This window comes from Thunnus thynnus, chromosome 22, assembly GCF_963924715.1.
Source record: "Thunnus thynnus chromosome 22, fThuThy2.1, whole genome shotgun sequence".
NCBI lineage: Eukaryota > Metazoa > Chordata > Actinopteri > Scombriformes > Scombridae > Thunnus > Thunnus thynnus.
This window is the reverse complement of record NC_089538.1, coordinates 26,960,225-26,985,224: the sequence shown is the minus strand read 5'-3', so window position 1 is coordinate 26,985,224 and position 25,000 is coordinate 26,960,225. Positions and strand designations below refer to the sequence as shown.

The window sequence follows — 25,000 nt, the reverse complement described above, 5'->3', positions numbered from 1 at the left end:
GATTAGCTGTAGTTTGGTCAGTTATCTCACTGATTAGCTGTAGTTTGGTCAGTTATCTCTCTGATTAGCTGTAGTTTGGTCAGTTATCTAACTGATTAGCTGTAGTTTGGTCAGTTATCTCACTGATTAGCTGTAGTTTGGTCAGTTATCTCTCTGATTAACTGTAGTTTGGTCAGTTATCTCTCTGATTAGCTGTAGTTTGGTCAGTTAACTGTAGATGTAAATAGTTTCTCACCCCACATCCTGGTCAGTGGTTCGGTCAGTGCTGGGTGAGTCACTCTACAGCGGTAGATGTCTCCCTGCTGAGGGATGAACTCCAGTCTGGAGGACTGTCTGTAGGAACCGTCTTTGTTGGGGAAGGGAACATTGATGCTGGTTCCTTCGTTCACCTTCTGTCCGTTCTTGGTCCAGGAGACTTTAACAGGAGCAGGGAAGAAACCGGTCACATGACAGATCAGCGTGTTCTGGACTCCGAACTCCACGTCGTCTTTCGGGTAGATTATCGGACTTGAAGGAGGATCTGTTGAACAACAGAGTTCAGTACAATATAGATGCATTAACTACAGAATCATGTATTATATTCTCCATCTCTCCACAGAGGGTCAATATTTTACAGTTTAAAATCATCTTTTTACTGACTGTATAATAAAAATCAAACATTTAAGCACATTCTTTAATACAAATCTAATAAAATACTAAATAAATATTCACTTTCAATCCTTGTACATAAATGCAGGGTATCCTCGGGTTCAGTTGGGAACTTAAAGGACAATAAATTCTAATACTTACAACCGTAATTTCTTCTTATTTTCATAATTTTAGTTTCAGTCCTTTTGGTTTTGATATTTTATTCACCAACTTCATGGCTGAACTCTGGAGATGCAACAATAACAAACCTGAACAACACGGTGATCACTGAGTTGACTAAATCCCTGAAGGATGATCAGAATCAGTTTAATCAATCGTCAGAGTCAGATTTCCTGCAGGTTTCAGCCTGTTTTAAATGCAGATGTGATGCATTCTGCTCCAAACATATGTGCTGTATTGATCAAACAGTTGTTGGGCTTCATACTCTATGAGACAAAGCAGGTCTGCATCCAACTCACAAGGTCTGATAACAGGAAACGGCGCCCAGTTGAGAACAAAGAGAGTCCATCTCGGACTCCATATCCCAACATGCACTGTTCACTTGCACCTAGGTGCTAAACAGGAAACGGTCTCAACAAACAGTCTCTCATTGGCAGAGATGCTCCTGCACAGAGGAAGTCATGATGACACAGCTGTGACATCATCGGCCCTTCGCTCTGACCTCCTGCAGAAGGAAGAAACTGAGTTTCTTCAGGAAGACACAGAACTTCTCTGCCCCGCTCTTCTTCAACTGAGTCGACTGCTGTTTTCTCCGCCACTGAGGACCAGCTTGCTGTAAAACCTTTGCTGACAGCAGGAGGACGGCCACCGTCAGCATCTGAACTGAGGAACAGAGCCGGACCGAAAGATGGACTGAACACACACTCTGCTCGCTCTCTGAAGCGACCAAGTAAGAGGTTTAAGTCTGGACAGAGGCAGTGTTAGTTTGTGTGTTAGTTTCAGCATCAGTGCTGTTGTTAAACTTTAGCTTTTTAGTTTTATTGCTATTGTTTTCTGTGTTGTTGACGGACCGCTGAGTCCATTTTTCCTGCTTTACTCTGAGGAGTATTTAAAGTTTGATGCCTGTTAGTTGTGTTCACCACGCTAGACTGTTTTGTGTTTGTCCCGCTCGGGACAACTGCTGTGTTTGTGCCACCGTGAAGGAGAAAGTGAGTTGCTGTTGTTCACGGCTGTGTCATCATGACGCTCCTCTGTGGAGCGTCTCTGCCACTGAGAGACTGTTTGTTTGTTGAGACTGTTTCCTGTTTAGCACTTAGGTGTGAAATTGGTGCATTTTGGGATATGGAGTTTGTGAGCAGCCTTTTGGCGCTGTTCCTTTGTCTCAGGGGGAACAAAGGAAATGAGGCACCTCGTGGTTTCGCTTCACAGGTTACACGTAGGCCTTCTTTGTTGGTTGAAGCCCAACAATAGAAAGATTGAACACAGTAGAATAAATGAGGAGACTTTTCTCTTAGTTGCAGGCAGATAAACGTTTAGCTGCTTTCTACCAACATGTAGGATGATTGTTGGTGGAGGATTTCTGGACAGATGATGCTGCTTGTTAATGAATGTTTAGTTCCCTCAGAGACAGTGAAGCTCTGTCAGATCACAGTGAGAACAACCTTCCTTCTGTTGGCAGCCATGTTTGTCTGCGTCGATCTGTTTCTGTATCGATCACTGATCTGAACATCGTCAATGTTTTCAGCCTCTGATCAGTTAGTGCTGACATACAGAGAGAGTACACACCTGCATATTAGCACCAAATAACCACTGAGTTTGTGTTAATTATTAATATTTTACAGCCAGATTTGAATCAGCATATATTATATATTATAATACTAAGGTGTGTATATAGTATTGTAATACTACTGTATATATACAGTATATAGTATTGTAATAGTAATATGTGCTGTGTATAGTGAAGTACTGTCTTATTGAACAGCCTCTTGTTTAGCTGCACATTAATGCTGATCATATCTCCAATATGATCGTTTATTGATCAGACTGTTGACCCAGAACACTGGATCAACCATCCAGGAACATTTAACTGTATTCATCAGGTGATGCTGAACCTGGTTAGAGGTTAAATCAGCTCCCAGTGGAGTGTTGACCTGATTAAATGTATGAAAATATATTTATAGCAGAAAAGTACATTAAATGTTTTTAATGTATCTGACAATAAACTTTTATTTATTGCTGTTTTACATTGTTTATGTCATTTTTAATAACAGTTTAATAAAGTATAAAACTGTAACTCAGACTCAACAGTTGCTGAAATAATCACAGACTTTAATCTATAGATTCATAAACATCAACAACCAGCAAAACTTTCACACTGATGTGTTTAAATATGAAGTTTGTTTCATTCCTGCTGAACGTTATTTATCAGTCAGACTCAGAAACACAGAAGCTGTTTGTTTTTCTCATTTGTTATTAATTTATAAACTATAAACACATTTAATCACAAGATTTTATCTTTATTTTTATATCTTTATTTTAATTTAATCAGTACAGTCAGTAAAGGCTTTCCTTTCTCTGATAGGAGCTCAGTGTGAATATACTGATTCATTTTCACCTCAGACACGTTAACTAACTGATGACATTATCATCATCCATTGTAGAAATCCAAGATGACATCAATAACTTAAACAAACGTAACTAAAACATATTAGCAGGACAGAGTGTTGATAGATGTTTAATGTTTGGTTATACTGTGCATATATCAGCAGGTATGAGTTTAGTTCCCGTGTAGTTTATGTGTGTTGTTAAGCGCAGAGACACTGGAGACACCGCGGTGGCTGCCACACACACTCACCGCCACATCTTCACCACCTGCACTCACTGTGTCAGTTAGAGAAACACCTGTATGTCAATATCAACCACTACAGTGTTTATTGTACAGTAGATATTGAGTGTGTGGTGTAAAAACGACTCATACTGGTTAACTGGGAGCTGGCCCGCTGCAGGGTAACATTTAACCAGAGATGTCTGACTTTACCATAAGTTGTTTATGCTTGTTTTGGTTACACACAGAAGTTCAAGACGTCTGAAAACGTGGAAATAAAACGGTAAAAGTCCGTTCATGGCTGCTGCGGTCCCTCCTCTGCTGCTGCTGAGCGCGAGTGACGAGGGCGGGTCCGATACGCTGACTCTCGACACTGATTGGTCGGGCGTCTAAAGACAGAGAGACTGATTGGTGCGTTGAAGGAGGCGGGACATGAGGCTGATCCACGTGCACATTTCCACGGTGATCTATGAAGGGAAATACGTGCATCTGTGTGTACACACGGTTTTATAAATCTGATTATTTTTTGTGCACACGTGCACTTTTAGTGTGGATCCTACGCACTGTTTTATAAATGAGACCCCAGATCTGTGTCTCTGCAGACCAGAGATGAGCTCCAACCCCTGATAAAAGGTTCTGTCTCATACAGCAAACAGCACCAGCTGTGGCGCTGTGGCCTGTTTGTTTTGTCGTTGATTCCACCCCCTTAGTGCCCCCCTAACTGGGCCCCACCACTCTGTTTGGCTACCAGGAGTTTTAAAAGCTGTGTGAACGTGAATGCAGCATGTTGTCACACACTGTCAAGTTAATCATCAAGGTGATGCGTTTTTAATCTAATAAGAGGTAAAATGGAGAGAAAGTACAGATCAGGAGCATTAAAACACAAGGAGCCAGAGAGTCAGACAAGCAGATAATCAAGCTAACGTTACTGCTAGCGCTACTAGCCTGATAGTGGCTAACAGCCAGACTATCAACATCACTCTGATGTTTGTTTATTGAGACATAAACTCTGACAAAGAGCCACCATGAAGGAGAAGTTTTAAAGAGGGACTGTGATATGTACAAACTGTTTCTCAGGTAATAATATAATATCCACTGTGGTACCAGAAGTGTTTCTATTGACAGGTTAACAGGGTTGATTATTAACATGTTGACATGATCTAATATCTGAACATTTGTTTTCATTTAAATCTAAAATGTTCTTTTAATTCAGGAATCTTAAATATTTCTTCATTATTTAATGTCTTTTTCCCTCTGAGTGCAGAAATCAATAAATCAATTAGATTAATTTATGGATTCAAAGTGAATGAATCTGAGAAATATAAATAAATTTTAATAAATATTTATAATGATCTGTTTTCTCTCATGATGAGTTTCAGTTTTTAATAATTACAAACAAACCAGGAAGTTAAATGCAGTTAAAAAGATGTTTAGTTTCATAAATCTGAATTTCTTTGATCAGATTTAATATAAAAGAGAAATCGAGTCAGTTGGACCCGACAGGTCATGTGATCTAAAGTGTGATTGATCAGACGCTGTTTTACCAGTAGAGATCAAATGATCAATGAAATATTATTTAAACATCATGAACATTTACTATCACTGCTGATCTGTACTTTAAATACCAATAAAAGAACCAGAATATCTGAGTGTGATATTTGTCTTACCGAGCTGTCGTGGTATGTTCTTATAGGCCTCTTGAGCTATTTTCAGGTTCCGTTGGCAGATTTCCAGGTTAGCCTGAGAGTTTTGAAAAGCGTCCTCCCCGTAGCTGATAGGATCTATAAAGTCAGGCGCAGGGTAAACTGCTCTCTTGTTGGTGAAGTCGGCGTAATACAACTCTTCACCATCCAGTGCGTACATGTCCTCTCCATCAGACTCTGAACAGCCGTTGATAGCAAGATCGTCATGTATAACTGAAGAGGAAACAGAAACACTGATGTTTAATCTGTCTGTGTTTGTCTCAGTGTATCAGAGCTGAAATGAGTTTAAAGAGTCAAACACTTACTGTCTGCTGAGACACAGGAGAGGATGAGGAGCAGCTCCCACACCTTCATCACCTTCATCACCTTCATCTTCATCAGCTGAAACTCTCTGAAACTCTCTGACAGACTCTGAGCGACTGACAGAAAGTCAGCAGCAGCTGAGCTCTTACACACAGCTCAGCCAATCACAGAGCAGAGATCATGTGATGTCATCAGTGACCAGGTAGACTCAGACAGCTGCAGACGGACTCGATCAGTAATCAATAAACTCTTAAAACTGTGAAGTTTTAGTGAATCTGAGTTTATTTTGTTCCAGCAGCTGATGAGAAGTCACCATAGTTTTATTAAAACTTTGTTTTATTAAAACTTCTCTGCTGAACATTAATATAAAACATCATCATCATCATCATCATCATCATCATCATCATCACTATCATCATCATCATCATCATCATCATCATCACTACGACCTCAGTACATCATCATCATCATCATCATCATCATCATCATCATCATCATTTATCTCCTTCCTGACGACAGAAACTGTTTCATGAACTATAATCAATATCAGCTGTTTTATTAGGTTATTGAACAGATGTTCCAATAAATTGATCAGTGAATCATTCTCAGTATTTGAAGCCGTATCAATACTTTAATCTTTATGATTCTTTTATTGTATTTATGTGATTGTGTTGTTTATATTTATGATTCTTTTATTGTATTTATGTGATTGTGTTGTTTATATTTCAGCTCTGTGAACGTCACTGAGCTGCAGATAGAAACACAGTTTATCATAATGATCAGAAGGAAAAGCAGCAGTTCTGCAACAAACAGGAAACAAACGATGAAAGAGGAAAGTGTCAGATTTATATAAGTTATATAAACGTTATTCTGACATTTCCTGACGGTTTCACTGCTGACAGCAGCAACAGGACGAATGTGGAGTTTACAGCAGCATCAACACTCTTCACTCAGCAGGACGATCGTCCTAAACAACAACTAAAGCAACAAACTGCTTTTCAGGGTGACGAGGTGGAAAATCCTCGACGGGCCGCGTCGGTCACATGACCTCAGACTGAAGATCACGACAAGCAGGAGCTGAAGGAGTCTGCGGTGATTCTTTATTGTTACGTTACAGAATATAAGACGACAAACAGGTTTCACATCAACAATAAATACAAATATTTACAACCGTAAAAGAAATAAGAGTATAAAGACCATCTGACTGTACTGTATGTATGTGTCCTGCCTACCATGTATCAATAAATATCTATATGTGTGACTGACATCAGGAAGGCTGCAGGCCGTCAGTGTCTGTGGTCCTGGAGCCTGCTGGTCTGCTGGAGAAAGTGGTCCTGGAGCCTGCTGGTCTGCTGGAGAAAGTGGTCCTGGAGCCTGCTGGTCCTTCCTGTAGTCCCTGATCAGGTCTTTGGTCTCCTGGATGTTGAGAGAAGTTGTGTCAGTTTGTCTTTCTCTCCTCTTCAGGCTGGTTGTCGTCAGTGAACCGAATCACCAGGTTGCAGCTGTGTGTCGCCATGCAGTCCTGTACAGAGACCAGATCCAGGACCCAGGACCCAGGACTCAGGACCCAGGACTCAGGACCCAGGACCCAGGACCCAGGACCCAGGACCCAGGACACAGGACACAGGACCCAGGACCCAGGACCCAGGACTCAGGACACAGGACCCAGGACCCAGGACCCAGGACCCAGGACACAGGACACAGGACCCAGGACCCAGGACCCAGGACACAGGACCCAGGACCCAGGACCCAGGACCCAGGACCCAGGACCCAGGACACAGGACCCAGGACCCAGGACCCAGGACACAGGACACAGGACCCAGGACCCAGGACCCAGGACACAGGACTCAGGACCCAGGACCCAGGACCCAGGACCCAGGACACAGGACACAGGACTCAGGACCCAGGACCCAGGACCCAGGACACAGGACTCAGGACCCAGGACCCAGGACCCAGGACCCAGGACCCAGGACACAGGACTCAGGACTCAGGACTCAGGACCCAGGACCCAGGACCCAGGACCCAGGACCCAGGACCCAGGACCCAGGACCCAGGACCCAGGACTCAGGACTCAGGACTCAGGACCCAGGACTCAGGACCCAGGACTCAGGACCCAGGACTCAGTTATACTGATGTAAACCTGCTCAGATTAAAGCTGAGACTTTAATGTATAATCCAGAGAACTAGAGAGTGTTTCAGTCTTAAAACTTCCTCCAGAAACCGGATCAGAGAAGCTGAACAGGTCTGATGATGATGTAACGCTGTAACGTTCAGAAAAGACGTCCAGCTGACAGCCAGATAACGTCTGCACAACGTTCAAACAACATTCAAACAACGTTCAAACAACGTTCAAACAACGTCTCAGCGATCAGTGACAGGAGAGAAAGACTGATGAGAAGAATTTCACTTGTTTACGTTTTATAATCAGAGACGTCTGATATTCAGCTGATATGTTAAAGTCCAACATGTCACATGACCGCTGCATCTGTGAAACATCACAATCACCATCTGTAGAGACCCATCACAGACTGGATGTTTATCTCAGTTATCTGCTCAGTGCTCATCTTCCTCATGAAGAACAAACTCCAGGCTGATGAAGACAACCAGGAGAAACGTGAAGCTTTAACAACATTCAGAGTGAATCTCGTTTGCTTCATGTGATTATTGATTAAATGTAAAGTTCAGTAGAAAAGAAACTTTGTGCTTTGAATCAACCTGTAAACTGCAGAGTTTCATCACTCTGATCTTTATATTCAGCTCAGTTAATATCAGCTCTTAGATGTTTTTATATCTTCTGTTTCTGTTGCTGTTTGTTGAAACTTCAGTCTGTGAATCAGTGGAACAGCAGAGTCATGTGATCAGACTGGTTTTGTTCCTCTAAACCAGTCCGACCACACGCTGCCTTCAGGCGTCGATCCAAACCAGGAAATCAGCAGCGTCCCCCCCCCCCCCCCACACACACACACACTCACACACACACACACACACACACACACACACACTCACACACTCACACACACTCACACTCACACTCACACTCACACACACACACTCACACACACACACACACACTCACACTCACACACACACACACACACTCACACACTCACACACACACTCACACACACACACACACACACACACACACTCACACACTCACACACTCACACACACACTCACACACACACACACTCACACACTCACACACACACACACTCACACACACACACACACACACACACACACACACACACACACACACTCACACACACACACACACACACACACACACTCGCACACTCACACACACACTCACACACACACACACACACACACACACACACACTCACACACACACACACACACACACACACACACTCACACACTCACACACTCACACACACACTCACACACACACACACTCACACACACACACACACACTCACACACACACACACACACACACACACACACACACTCACACACACACACACACACACACACACACACAGCGTCTCTGGAAAGTCCCGACTCTTTAGACTCTTTACTTTCACTTCAGTGTCAGCAGCCAATCAGAAGCAGAGTTGCTGATGAGTCATCAGTTGTTAGAGCAGACAGTCACACTGATGTCTGATATTATTGATTATTAAATAAACGTGTTACAGCTGTTTGATGAAGAACAACTCATTGATCTCACACTGATGTCTGATATTAAACTGCTGCCTGACAGTTTATCAACAGTTTTCTGTGTTTCTGTATAAATATGATCTAAAACACCATCAGATTAAATCAGATTAACCACTGTTATAATATTAATATATTAATATAATATTATAACATAATATTGTAATATTAATATATTAATATAATATTATAATATTAATATATTAATATAATATTGTAATATTAATATAATAACATAATATTGTAATATTAATATATTAATATAATATTGTAATATTAATATAATAACATAATGTTGTAATATTAATATATTAATATAATATTATAATATTAATATATTAATATAATATTATAATATTAATATATTAATATAATATTGTAATATTAATATATTAATATAATATTATAATATTAATATATTAATATAATATTGTAATATTAATATATTAATATAATATTGTAATATTAATATAATAACATAATGTTGTAATATTAATATATTAATATAATATTATAATATTAATATATTAATATAATATTATAATATTAATATAATAATATAATATTGTCGCAGCCCGGCTCGTAGGCTGCGACACATATGGGAGACCAGACCAGTTTGCCAGTCAGGACAAGTTTATTTATTTACACAAATAATAAATGAAAACAGAAAACATGGAAGTCAGCCGTGCCGCGCCGCGCTGGGAGAGGAAGAGGAGAGATGAAGGACAGGTGGAAGGCCAAGCTTTATAACCGAGACCACACCGGGACCAGGTGTGGCTCATGAAGCCGATGATGAACCCGGATCCTGAAACACAAAAGGAAACCAGCAGACGAACCAGAACACAGGAGCACCTGGTGGAGCGGGGGGGTCGTCACTCCCCCATAAAGACGGGATTCCCACCAGGAATACCAGCAGACAGCAGCGACTTCACATATCAAAACACTTGGTGGGCAGCTACATAGTTTGATAATATGTCTTTAACTAAACCTTAACTCCTTAACCGTATACATGTATACATACCAGCCAATCAAACTCCTCTCTGCAACCCAGCAGCTGTGGCGCCTGGAGAAGCATTTCAGAGTGACAGAGAGAGATAGAAGGCCAGAGACGTTACACAGGACAGTAAAACTTGAGAGCAAGCTGCTCTGGATGAGGCGTCGGCCACAATATTGTCAGAGCCTTTAATGTGACGAACATCCAAACAGTAAGACTGCAGAGATAAAACCCACCGCATCAGCCTGCGGTTTGGACAACGCAGTGAATGCAGTTGGGTTGTGGTCTGTGTAGACCACCAGAGGAACAGAACCAGAGTCAACATAGACTTCAAAGTGTTGTAAATTAGTGCAAGCGTCTCCTTCTCGATCACAGAGACGTTCAACACCACCGTCATCACCCTGAACCAAGACAGCACCCGCTCCCACATCACTCGCATCCACATGCAGCTTCAAAGGTCGATCCATGCATGGAGCTGCAAGAACAGGAGCTGAGCAAAGGACAGGTTTCACATTTTCAGAAGCTCGTTGACAAGAAGCTGACCAAACAAACTTTCCCTTTAACAGATCTGTCAGAGGAGCTACGACCGCAGAAAAGTTTCTACAAACACTGTGATAATAACCGACAAGACCCAGAAACCGCTGCAGTTCCTTCTCAGTTGTTGGCAGTGGATACTTCTGGATTGCAGTTACTTTTGCACCGGACGCACAGTCCCAACTACCTTACCGAGATATGTGACGGTGGCCCCAGCAAACTCACACTGTGCTAAGTTAACTGTCAGGCGTGCATCCTTCAGACGGTCAAACAGCTTCCTGATATGAACCAAGTGTTCTTCCCATGTGTCACTGTAAATCACCACGTCATCCAGGTACACAGCACATCCATCCAGCCCAGACACAACCAGGTTCATCAGGCGCTGGAAGGTCGCCGGCGCGCTGCGTAACCCAAAACTCACAACAGTGTAAGAGAACAGACCAGAGGGAGTAATGAAAGATGAAATGTCCCTGGCTCTTTAGGACAGAGGTACTCGCCAATAACCCTTCAGTAAATCAAATTTACTGACATACCGAGCTGAGCCGACCTGATCCACGCAGTCCTCCATGCACGGCAGTGGATAAGCGTCTGGTTTGGTGACCCTGTTTACTTTACGATAGTCGGTACAGAATCTAGAGCTCTTATCAGACTTATCGACCAACAAGCAAGATGACGCCCAGCTCGAACAGGCAACTGACATGTATGACATGTTTTGATGTATCATACGTCTTACGGACCCCCAGATGTCCTGACTGATCATGAGAAGCTTTCAACACTTCCTCACGAAACTTGGAAGGAACAACAATCTGGAAAACTGGATTACCAACAAAGTGTTCCCCATGTGGCACCCATTTCCTCACCAACAGGTTGTCCTGCAGCACGTAACCATTTGCAGCACTCTTCCCAGCATCAGCAGTGATAACCGCCTCAAACAGCTGATTCAGAGAGGGATCAGCTCTCTGCTCCGCCGCCAGGTCACTGCGAGAAACAGACAGAAGAGAATCAGGAACAGCAACAGAGAATGCCCCACTCTCCCCTGCTCCATCCTGCTCAGACGCAGGCTCAGGCTCCACCTCCGCACGGCGCCTGGCCCGTGTTACCGCACACGCTGTAAACACGTCAGGGAAGCACTGAGCACTTTCATCTAGGTTCCCCGTAACAGATGGTGAAGACGTTACTCTAGGTGGCGGTGGACCATCGGCCCACACACGGCTACCAGCCAGATCGTTCCCCAGCATGATGTCCACACCCTCAATCAGGAGTGCAGGACGCACGACCACGGCGACCTCACCTTGGACCAACCCACAGTTTAGCACCAGTTAATGCAGTGGAACAGGCAACACTGTTAAACCCATCCCCCTGCATCAAAACAAAATCTCCAGTATCTGTTTCCTGAGAGAAAGAAAACACAGAACTCACAACATACGAGTCAAAAGCCCCGGTGTCTCTCAGCATTTTTACCGGCACGGTGACGTCGCTCCCTACTAGAGACACGCAGCCATCAGACATGAAAGCTGAGAAGTCCGACTCCTCCAACCTGCATTTTGCTTCAGCTCCGACCTGCTGACAAGAAATTACAGGACAGAGACTTGACAGAAACAGCACACGCAGCAGACTTGCCCTGCGCTCCACTATTTAGGACAGTCAGCTTTCCGATGCCCTCTGCCTCTGCAGTAGTTGCATGTTTTGGTCGCGTCAACCTGCATCTGGCCCCGTGCAGCCTGAACTCGCCCCCTCAGACGAGGACCAGCTCTCTCCTCCCATCTACCGGGAGCATGAAACCTGCTACCAGCACAGACTCATCTGCCAGTTTAGCAGCTTCTGCAGCAGTCTGCACCTTATGTTCGTTGATGTAAACAGCAATATGACGGAACAGAGTTTTTAAACTGCTGCAGAACGACCAGATCACACAGAGCGTCATAAGTATCAACTTCTAATGCAGCACACCGACTGAAATGAGTCACCAGCTCCCTGGTGATCTCAACATGTGTCTGCCTCCCAGACTTCTCCCACGACCGAAACCTCTGGCGGTACGCCTCAGGCTCCAACTCGTCAGCCCTCAACACTGCAGCCTTGACTGTTGCATAAACCTTCAGGTCTTTGCACACCAAGTCGTTTTTTTAATCCATCATCTGACAGAAACCTTGCACACTGAGTCCGATGTGTTTTATTACGATATTCGTCGCGAAAATTCGCAATATGAGGCAAAATTTCAGATGAAGACAACGGACTTGGTGTGCAAAGAGCTTTACTGTTACAACGCGTGCTGACAGGGAGAGCACAGGAAGCCTACTCTGCTCTCACTGGGTCAGAGTCCGACCTCTCTCTACTCTCAGCGACCCGCTCGAAAAGAGAGAAGAAGGAATCTGGGTCACGTTCACTAAACTGAGGAACTAAACACAAATTACTGGCGACATCAAAAGAACCAGAAGCAACAGATCCACCAGGTGCAGCAACAGAAGCACTCAAACTCAACCTGCGCTCCTCCACCTCCAGTCTGTTGATCTCTGCCTCTCTCGCCAGCTTCTCCCTTTCCGTCTGTAACAGAAGCAACTCCTTCCTCTGCTCACAAGTTAACCCAGTCTCACCAGTACCAGGTGCATCAGAAGTTCCCAGTCCAGGACCAGCAGCCTGACACAGTCTGACAACCTGCAGTTCAGTCCGGTTAGCTTTAACAACAGCTTTAATGTTCTCCTTCAGCCTCTTGTCCCCGACTTCCAGCTTAAAATGCTCAGCGATTCTCAACAACTGCTCACGTGAACAGCGCTCCAATAACTCCTCTGACGGAGGTTTCAAGAAATCCTCCACACTAGCCATGACTTGAACACAGCACAGCTGACCTGCTCAAACACCACCCTGCTGATACAAACCAAGCTATAACTCCTGACACAGCCAAACATCACCGCAGCCCCGTCCCCCTACCTGCCTCACCAGAGTCTAGCTAAGCTCCCCCCTGGTCTTCAGGTGCTACTTGTGGCGGATATTTACACACTTCAGCCCGACAGCCATAAACATGGTGACTCACCTGCAGCCGCGGATGTGCTCCCGAGACAACTGCTCCCGCCACGTTCCCGCCACACTAACAACCCCCAACGAATCCCAAAGGGAACCCGCTCTGAAGACCAACACGGGTCAGAACAACGGTGATTTACTACGGCCGCGCACAGAACCGACAGAACTCACCAGCATAACCAGCAACACCAGTAAAACCCTCAACCGAATCAGCAACTCGCTACAGCAGTTCACATTATTCCAGAACAAACAACTTACCGCCCTCGTCAATGGCTCCCAACAACAGATTGCACAACTCATTCATGAAACGAGGCGCACAGTTTACTACGCTACAGCTGATCTCCGGCGCCACGCCAACCTGGGTCAACAAAGCCTAGACGAGCCCCCATATGTCACAGCCCGGCTCGTAGATATGGGAGACCAGACCAGTTTGCCAGTTAGGACGAGTTTATTTATTTACAAAAATAATAAAACGTGGAAGTTGAGAAGAAGGAGAGGTGGAAGGCCAAGCTTTATAACCGAGACCACACCGGGACCAGGTGTGGCTCATGAAGCCGATGATGAACCCGGATCCTGAAACACAAAAGCAAACCAGCAGACGAACCAGAACACAGGAGCACCTGGTGGAGCGGAGGGGTCGTCATAATACACAGAAATATACTGTTATAAACTGAGTTTCATTACATACTTTTATGTAAAATCTTCTAGATTAATCTATATTTAATGTAATAAAATGATAAACATTTGATTTATATTGTTTTAATATTGAAATACTTTTGTAAAACAGGTTTATATTTGCATTAATCTTAATTTAACGTCATATTAAGTGTAAAACTAGTTAAATATTTCATCTTATTTTACATTAGATGTAAAGTTATTGTGTAGTTTCGTAATTTTATTGACATTTTAATGTGTTTTTGAAATACAGTAAAAATTAAACTCTGTGTTTCAGAGTGTTTGGTAATAAAATGATCAGTAGATGTTTGACTTCAGGCTCAGTCAATAAATCAATAATCAGTATTGACCTTTACTCTTTATTCTGTCTGTTTAATATTTCACTGAATACATCACATTCATCTCTCTGTGAATAATAAACTATAAAATGAAAGTGTTAAAGGTTGAATATTGATATTTAATCTGATCGGCAGCGTCTCTGCTCGCTCTGGAAAGTCCCGCCTTACTTTCACTTCCTGTTCAGTCAGCAGCCAATCAGAAGCAGCGCTGCTGATGAGTCATCAGTTACCAGGAGAAGATGTTTGATGTTGAGCAGCAGCAGACTGAAGGAGCTCAGACGCCCCCTGCTGGATCACCATGGTAACACCAGTAATTCACAGCTGCTCAGGTTGGACTCAGCAGCCAATCAGAAGCAGCGCTGCTGATGAGTCATCAGTTACCAGGAGAAGATGTTTGTTTAAACAGCAGTTTATTTACAAACAAAGTGAGTTTTTATTTCTCAAATAGACACAGAAGATTATAAAATACTGAAATGTTTTAATGTTTTAAAATCAGACGAGATGCTGAAGACAAACATTTTACAATAATTAATATCTGACATGACTTTATGGAGAATTTTGTCTTTAATGTGAAATGTTTATATTCACAGTATATATTAAATAAATACATGTATATATCTAAACAGATCTCTGTCAGGAGCTCTCACATCTATGTCTATTTTATTCACTGTTTATTCATGTTTATTCACATTTTATTCATGTTTATTCTCATTTTATTCATGTTTATTCACATTTTATTCATGTTTATTCACATTTTATTCATGTTTATTCTCATTTTATTCATGTTTATTCACATTTTATTCATGTTTATTCACATTTTATTCATGTTTATTCACATTTTATTCATGTTTATTCTCATTTTATTCATGTTTATTCTCATTTTATTCATGTTTATTCACATTTTATTCATGTTTATTCTCATTTTATTCATGTTTATTCACATTTTATTCATGTTTATTCACATTTTATTCATGTTTATTCACATTTTATTCATGTTTATTCTCATTTTATTCATGTTTATTCACATTTTATTCATGTTTATTCTCATTTTATTCATGTTTATTCTCATTTTATTCATGTTTATTCATATTTTATTCATGTTTATTCACATTTTATTCATGTTTATTCTCATTTTATTCATGTTTATTCACATTTTATTCATGTTTATTCACATTTTATTCATGTTTATTCACTGTTTATTCATGTTTATTCTCATTTTATTCATGTTTATTCATGTTTATTCACATTTTATTCTCATGTATTAACAGTTATTCACGTCTTCACTGAGCAGTGTTTATTTAAAGTAACGTACTGATGAGTTTCAGTCAGAGAAGCTTCTCTCACACTGAACCTGCAGCATAAATTCATCTTAGTAATAATAATAATAATAATAATAATAATAATAATAATAATAATAATAGTAATGATAATAATAATAATAATAATAATAATAGTAATAGTAATGATAATAATAATAATAATAATAATAATAATAATAATAATAATAATAATAATAGTAATGATAATAATAATAATAATAATAATAATAATAGGATAAATTCATCTTGCTGCTCAGTTTAAACTCAACTGTTTTTTCAGAAATGAAACTGTCAAACTGAGTCAGAGAGACGACAGCAGCGCCTCCTGCTGGTCTGTTATCACACTGATCACCATATTAATCCTTCATTAAAGGATTTAATACAGACTGTGATTACATGTACTAACAGACCAGCAGCAGCTGATCACCATATTAAACTGTTATTAATATGAACAACAGAAGCTGCATCATGTTTAATATCAGATATCAGCAGGTTTGTGTTCATGTAAAGTTTCTGGACTGAATGATATTAATAATCATTATTAGACTGAATGATGCAGCCAGAAGCTTTTCATGGAGCTGCTTCATGATGAAGATCAGATTCTTCCAGATGTTAAACGTGAGAGGAGGTCAGGGTCAGGTAACCCTAACACACACACACACACATGTTCACACATTTATCATCACACCTGCAGGACTAAAGGTTACTTTACATATTAATCTGCCTCATACTTATTATTATTATATATTATAATGTATTATTTATTATTTATAATATGGTCGTTATTATTCTGTTATTTACATGGTGACGACGTGTTTGTGGATTTCAGGATTATTGATTATTTTATGTTGGAAATGAGTGTAACATGTCATCTCTGGGATATTTGTTTTATGTCTGTTAATCCATAAAGTCAATCAATCAATCAATCAATCAATCAATCAATCAACCAGTCAATCAGAACAGCAGATTGACAGCAGCGCCTCCTGCTGGTTTCACCTGTTAGTTACAGCTGTTTCTTTTCTTTTTAACTTGAATTTTTTAATTAATTGTTTAATAGTTTTTATTTTTATAACCTGACAGTGAACTCAGTGAATCCTAGTGAACATGTTCTCTGTGCAGACGGCAGTAAGTGTTTAAAACACTGAATTTATATAAATGAACTCTCACTGTAGGTTTAATACAGACATGAGACAGCAGCGCCTCCTGCTGGTCTGAAACTGCACCTGAACACCATATTAAACCCTCATTATAGGATTTAACACCGACTGTGACTCCATGTAGTTAAAGAAACAGCAATAATAATAATAATAATAATGATAATAATAATAATAATAATGATAATAATAATAATAATAATAATAATGATAATAATAATGATAATAATAATGATAATAATAGTAATAATAATAATAATAATAATAATAATGATAATAATAATAATAATCATAATAATAATGATAATAATAATAATAATAATAATAATAATAATAATAATGATAATAATAATAATAATAATAATAATAATAATAATAATAATCATAATAATAATGATAATAATAATAATAATAATAATCATAATAATAATGATAATAATCATAATAATAATCATAATAATAATGATAATAATGATAATAATAATCATAATAATAATAATAATAATAATAATGATAATAATAATAATAATAATAATAATAATAATAATAATAATAATAATGATAATAATAATAATAATAATCATAATAATAATGATAATAATAATAATAATAATAATCATAATAATAATGATAATAATCATAATAATAATGATAATAATCATAATAATAATAATAATAATAATGATAATAATAATAATAATAATAATGATAATAATAATAATAATAATAATAATAATAATAATAATGATAATAATAATAATAATAATAATCATAATAATAATGATAATAATCATAATAATAATCATAATAATAATAATAATAATCATAATAATAATGATAATAATCATAATAATAATGATAATAATCATAATAATAATCATAATAATAATGATAATAATGATAATAATAATCATAATAATAATACATGTTACTAAAACAGATCTGAAAACATTATTGCTGCCACAGAAACTCATCAGTTTTTTTTTGTTTAAATATGAAGTTTTTAATTTTAATTTAACTTTGAACATTTTAGCGAACCACCGCCGGATGTCACGTGTCCCTCGCCGCTTGCCGTACGCTGCTCCTTCACATGCGCACTGATAGAAGTGTTAGCTTGTCACACATATTTACATGCTTACATATTTAAATGTTTACATATTTACATATTTACATGCACATTAAAACAATCAATGTTCAAAATTCTGCACAAGATGACAGGAGCAGAAATATCTGACACATGTTCAGACTGTCAGACTTCACATCTGTGCAGAAGAGAAGCTTCATGAGAAGCTTCGCACCAAAAGTCTGATGTTATTTCATCTGATAATAAGGATGAAATAATGACGTAATGTTCATATAATGTTTATATTTAGTTACCGAATGTTTTCTGATAAAAGTTCATCAACACATCTGAAGTCTTGGTTGAGGATCAGACTCATGAAATCTGAATCTTTACAATCAATGAAGAGTTTCTATGAAACGTCATGTTGTTGATCTTTCTGGTGGTTTGTGATGGATTCTGTTCAGATCTGGTTCATCTCCAACCAGTCTGACACGTTCACATAAACTGGATCACTGCAGGTCAACAACAACAGACAGAAAGAGTAACTGTTCTCCGTCTCAACGCTGCCACCTTGTGACCAAAGTTACAGCTACAGTCTGGCAGCTCCAGCTGTACAGATTCATGTCTTTAAACAACATGAACGTGAACCAGTCTGAGCTCACAGACCCCAAAGACTTCAAGAGCACATGGAGGCCTCTTGGTGGATCCCGTCCACCTTTATCAGGTTCTACTGCATGAACACAGCAGCCAGCACCTTTATTCACTGAGTGTGTGCTGGGCTCAGTGCAGCAGGACATGGCCTGACATACCATGCCTCTGGGACCATGGACCTCGGCTCAGAGTGATGTCTTTTTCTTCAAAGCTAGCCTTGCAGCCTGGCAGGCTAGGTGGTCTTCCATCCATTACAGTTGGACTCTGGTGGGGCCAGCTAAGTCTTGATGGGGTCTTGTGCTTTGGTCATGGGTGTTTATGTCGTGTAAATTTGTAAAAGTTCCTTTGTTTGAGCACATGGGTGACTCTGGTGGGGGCGACATCTTATATGAACTAACCTGCTGTTTCAGGGTCCTGCAGGAGCAGCTGGGTCTGCTTGGTTTCCTCATGGTGTGTCTACCAGAGTCCCCATATATATGTAATATGTAGGGTGGAGAGATAGTCTGGATACGATAGAGAACAGATGGTCACATTGTAACCCAGGTTCTCTGAGTGGTCTCTGTACTCTCTGCCAGGCTTCCCTTTCAACACCAGTTCCAAGATCTTTCCCATGTGAGCTCAACACCCTCGTATTTGGGGGATTGATGTTTTCTAAGCATGTTATAAGACCTGGATGTCCCCCTCTGAGCTTCAAACTTGATCACCGTAACTCCTGATAGCAAGATTTGTCTGCTGTTGTAATACAATTACTTATTTGAATAATATATAATATAATATTTAGACACCAGCTGTTCAGAGGAGAGTAAATGTTCCCATCAAACAGGTCTTCCATTAGCATTATTCCTGCTCTCACACAATTATCACATGATAGAGTTTTTATTAAGTTTCAGTGACTTATTTTACCATATTGACGACCTGTTGGTATGACAGGGATTCATGTTGCAGGTCTGATGAGGTCTTCTCCAGCTGTCTCTAGTAAATGCCAGACAGGGTTTCTATAAGGTACATCCCCTCCTGTCTGATGAGGAAAGCTTGCATTAAGAAGGGATCCACCAGCTCTTCCTCCACTGCTACCCAAGCAGGAGCACAGGTCTCTGGTAGATCTGATTTAGATAACTGACTGAGTGACAAGACATAATGGTACCAGTCTGTTCTTGGGCGTCCCAGACCACCCTCCTCCACTGATGCATATAATATCTTCTTATTGAAGAGGGCTTCTTGCCCACCTATAAGCTGGAGGAATATAATGAATATAATGAATCTGTGGAACTACAATCATCTTTAAGATGTTTATCCTTTCTATCAATGAAAGGCCCAGTTCTGACCAGTTTAGTAAATTACTTTCAATTTCTTGGATAAGGGGCAGTAAATTTAGATCCATTATGTTTTCCAATCCTGGGGTGATCATGACACCCAGATAAACCAATCAGATGGAAGCCAGTTACCATGGATACTCAGGGTCATAATTTAGATAAAAGCACTGCTTCAGACTTAGAACAATTCATTTTATATCCTTGAGAATCATTGAGAACCAATCAAAGATAAAAACCTGTAAGTGTAGTTTCTGGGTAGTTTGACAGCGGTAAGATATCCACATATAAAAGTCATTTATGTTCTTTTCCAATGTCTTTAATATTGACGTGGTCTCTAATGTCTGATACCAAAGATCCAGAGAGGGGGACCCTGTCTGGTCCCACACAAGAGTTTAAAGGGGTAGAAATACTCCCGTCTGTGAGGACAGACGCTGTTAGACATCTGTACAACAGCTTTACTCATTTAATATATGAACCATCGATCCCAAAAACCTCAACTATCACAAACAAATACTCTCACTGGACTCTATCAAAGCCGTTCTCTGCGTCCAGAGATGAAGCCGCCATCGGTTCTGCATCATTCCTTGTTTGCCGTGTGAGGTGTAACAGCCTGCGTAGATTATCTGCTGATGTCCAGTAAAGATAAAACCCACCTGATCTGGGAGGATCAGTGGAGGGAGACACCTCTCTAATCTTGTTGCTAAAGCCAAGATCTTTGCACCAACATTAATCAATAACTCTGATCCATAACTCCCACACAACTGTGGGTCTGTGCTCCTCTTATGAATCAGTGTTATTATTGCATCCTGCATACTTTCTGGTCGACTTCCTGTCTGGAAGCATGTTGTAGTATCAGGTGATGTAAACAATTCCTGATGTGAAAGAGTTATTGATTTCACTGTTATATTTTCATTCTGTATCAATGGGATCAAGGTTCTGGTTTGTTGTTGTTGTCTAACCCCAATGACCTCTGACCCCAATGACCTCTGACCCTAATGACCTCTGACCCTAATGACCCCTGACCCTAATGACCCCTGACCCTAATGACCTCTGACCCTAATGACCTCTGACCCTAATGACCTCTGACCCTAATGACCCCTGACCCTAATGACACCTCTGACCCTAATGACCTCTGACCCCAATGACCCCTGACCCTAATGACCCCTGACCCCAATGACCCCTGACCCTAATGACCCCTGACCCTAATGACCCCTGACCCTAATGACCTCTCATCCCAATGACCCCTGACCCTAATGACCTCTGACCCTAATGACCTCTGACCCTAATGACCTCTGACCCTAATGACCTCTGACCCCACTGATTAATGATATTCACAAACAGCAGCAGACTGAGTTTGTTTATTTATTGTTAAAATATTCCAGCAGAAATAAACAAACCAACAATCAAACTGAGTCCAAAGAATTATTAAAATAATTGATTATATTGATCAGAAGCAGAGTTAACGAGTCACTTAATCAATTTAACATATTGATTTCACACAGTAAAGCATCAGAGCAGAGTCCAGAACAAACCTGATCCAGGAGCAGCACAGTCAACGATAACATCTCCTGGTCCTGGATCAGGGTTAGACCAGCTGAGAAGGTTTTCTGAAGGTTTTCTGAAGGTTTATTGTGTTTAAAAACTTCAACTAATCGACCAATCACACACTAATCAATCAGATCACTCAAATATATTGATTGAAGCAGAGTTAATGAGTCAGTTAGTGGATATAAAACATTGTGAGAATCAGAGCAGCTGCTGAGTCACTCCAGCAGGTAGCAGGACCAGGACCAGGACCAGGACCAGGACCAGGACCAGGACCAGGACCAGGACCAGGACCAGAAGCAGGATCAGTTAGAGGGGACCAGAATGCGTCCTGGATTAAAGAAGAAGAGACGAGAACAAGATCAACAACAGAACCAGACTCATCATTAAACCTGCTCAGACTGGTCAGACTGGTCAGACTGGTGTCAGACTGGTGTCAGACTGGTCAGACTGGTGTCAGACTGGTATCAGATTGGTCAGACTGGTGTCAGACTGGTCAGACTGGTGTCAGACTGGTGTCAGACTGGTCAGACTGGTGTCAGACTGGTGTCAGACTGGTCAGACTGGTGTCAGACTGGTGTCAGACTGGTATCAGACTGGTGTCAGACTGGTGTCAGACTGGTATCAGATTGGTCAGACTGGTGTCAGACTGGTCAGACTGGTGTCAGACTGGTATCAGATTGGTCAGACTGGTGTCAGACTGGTCAGACTGGTATCAGACTGGTGTCAGACTGGTGTCAGACTGGTGTCAGACTGGTATCAGACTGGTGTCAGACTGGTGTCAGACTGGTATCAGACTGGTGTCAGACTGGTGTCAGACTGGTGTCAGACTGGTATCAGACTGGTCAGACTGGTGTCAGACTGGTCAGACTAGTATCAGACTGGTCAGACTGGTGTCAGACTGGTGTCAGACTGGTGTCAGACTGGTCAGACTGGTGTCAGACTGGTGTCAGACTGGTCAGACTGGTGTCAGACTGGTGTCAGACTGGTCAGACTGGTGTCAGACTGGTGTCAGACTGGTGTCAGACTGGTCAGACTGGTGTCAGACTGGTGTCAGACTGGTCAGACTGGTGTCAGACTGGTATCAGACTGGTCAGACTGGTGTCAGACTGGTATCAGACTGGTATCAGACTGGTCAGACTGGTTTCCTGCTCTGACCTTGGGACTTCCTCTTGTAGTAGATGAATCCAGCCAGAGATAAGATCAGACCCAGGATCAGTCCTGACGCTCCGATGGCGATCTTGTTTCTCTCTGACTCAGGCAGGGACGGATCTGAGGACAGACAGGTAGAGAGACAGACAGGTGAGCACACAGACAGGAAGAGAGACAGACAGGTGAGCACACAGACAGGAAGAGAGTCAGACAGGTAGAGAGACAGACAGGTAGAGAGACAGACAGGTAGAGAGACAGACAGGTAGAGAGACAGACAGGTGAGCAGACAGACAGACAGGTGAGCAGACAGACAGGTAGAGAGACAGACAGGTGAGCAGACAGACAGACAGGTGAGCACACAGACAGGTAGAGAGACAGACAGGTGAGCAGACAGACAGACAGGTGAGCAGACAGACAGACAGGTGAGCAGACAGACAGGTGAGCAGACAGACAGGTGAGCAGACAGACAGACAGGTGAGCAGACAGACAGGTGAGCAGACAGACAGGTGAGCAGACAGACAGACAGATAGGTGAGCAGACAGACAGACAGGTGAGCAGACAGACAGACAGGTGAGCAGACAGACAGGTGAGCAGACAGACAGACAGATAGGTGAGCAGACAGACAGACAGGTGAGCAGACAGACAGACAGGTGAGCAGACAGACAGACAGGTGAGCAGACAGACAGGTGAGCTGACAGACAGACAGGTGAGCAGACAGACAGACAGACAGACAGACAGACAGGTGAGCAGACAGACAGACAGGTGAGCAGACAGACAGGTGAGCTGACAGACAGACAGGTGAGCAGACAGACAGACAGACAGACAGACAGACAGGTGAGCAGACAGACAGACAGGTGAGCAGACAGACAGGTCTTTACCCCAGTCAGTAACCAGAGGTTCTTGCAGGCTGGCGTGTTCCACCATACAGGAGATCTTCTCTCCAGACCTTCAACACAAACAAACATCAGAGTTTGTGACAAACTTCCAGCAGCAACATTCTGAGCTGAGTTTCCTTCATTCTCAGTAAATCATTCTGCTCAACGTTCAGCCACAAACTCAACCTGACTGACAGCGAAGCGTCCTGACGGAGCCGCCTCACCTTTACTGATCACCCGCAGCCGGACTCACCTGGGCGTGTACTCCAGGTGGGACTGGATCTGGTAGTACCAATCGGCGTCCGCCATCTCATCGGTGGAAGTGACATCAGAGGAGACTTCCTGTCCGTCTCTGAGCCATGTGACTCTGATCTGTTTGGGGTAGAAGTCGTAGACGCTGCAGACCAACATGGAGGGATGGTTACCAGAAGAGGACGCCACCGAGCGCAGCCGGACGTAAGGCTTAGCTGCAACACAGTCACATGATTATTATTATTATTGTTGTTGTTGTTGTTGTTGTTGTTTGTGTAGTCCAGTCTAAAAAACTTCAATTTAGACAAATAAATATGTAAATAAATAGAGATGAATAAATAATCTTCAGTGTTTAAAAGTATTCCATTAAAACCAGTTCAGTTGAATGTTTAATCCAGTTCATAGTGAATTAAAACACGTTATAAACAGATGAATAAATCTTTGTCATTGTGTTGGTGACGTTCATGCAGTTCAACTAGTTTGTTTGTTGTTTACATGAGAGCAGCGTGTTTATCTCACATCTGAACCTCAGAGGACGTAACGTTGTCCATCTGACATGTTGTTAATTGTACTGGTTGTTACCAACTGGTCAGCCAGTTGTGAAGGTGGAGGGATGTAGAGGAGACGCTGTAGAGTAAAGCTACGGGCTGGTCAGACGATAAACAGGAGCTGTGTGAAGGTTGTTTATGTTTGTTACTTCAGTAGATGCAGAGTTTAACCGACAGGTAACAGACATGACAGCAACCTGCAGGATGTAAATAACCTCAGTTCATCAGATAGATGCTAACAGTGATTAGCACGCTAGTTATGTTAGCACATATTTCACTGCAGTAGCAGCTGATGCTACTGTGTGTTGTTAGTATGTGTTCATGTCAATCAGGTTAAAGCTCATAATGCAGTCGGCGTGAGAAGTAAAGGAGCTTTAGGACGAGTTCAGTGACTGAGACCAGGGTCATGAAGACCAGGAAACAGTCCTTGGACTCTCTGGAGGAGCAGACGTCTCCCGCTCACTGATCACTTC

General features: G+C 41.4%; 3 protein-coding genes across 3 annotated transcripts in view; 1 reads left to right on the top strand and 2 right to left on the bottom strand.

Annotated features, from left to right (window-relative positions):
- The window catches only part of LOC137174438 (RLA class II histocompatibility antigen, DP alpha-1 chain-like), a 7,473-nt gene extending 1,894 nt beyond the window's left edge, over positions 1-5,579 (bottom strand). The window contains exons 1-3 of the mRNA XM_067579708.1: positions 5,421-5,579; positions 5,080-5,328; positions 236-520 (exon numbers count right to left, since the gene is read on the bottom strand). Of these exons, the coding sequence (XP_067435809.1) occupies positions 236-520; positions 5,080-5,328; positions 5,421-5,493 (607 nt within the window). The 5' untranslated portion in view covers positions 5,494-5,579. The remainder of the gene's footprint in view (positions 1-235; positions 521-5,079; positions 5,329-5,420) is intronic.
- LOC137174437 (H-2 class II histocompatibility antigen, I-E beta chain-like) overlaps positions 1-25,000 on the top strand; it is a 46,790-nt gene that overhangs the window by 10,287 nt on the left and 11,503 nt on the right. The window lies entirely within an intron of this gene.
- Positions 21,505-24,216, bottom strand: LOC137174439 (rano class II histocompatibility antigen, A beta chain-like). Its single transcript, XM_067579709.1, has 4 exons — positions 23,981-24,216; positions 23,731-23,798; positions 22,859-22,972; positions 21,505-22,031 (listed from the first exon to the last, which is right to left on the bottom strand). Exons 1-4 carry the CDS (start codon positions 24,136-24,138, stop codon positions 22,006-22,008), a joined length of 366 nt encoding a protein of 121 aa, XP_067435810.1. The 5' UTR covers positions 24,139-24,216; the 3' UTR covers positions 21,505-22,005.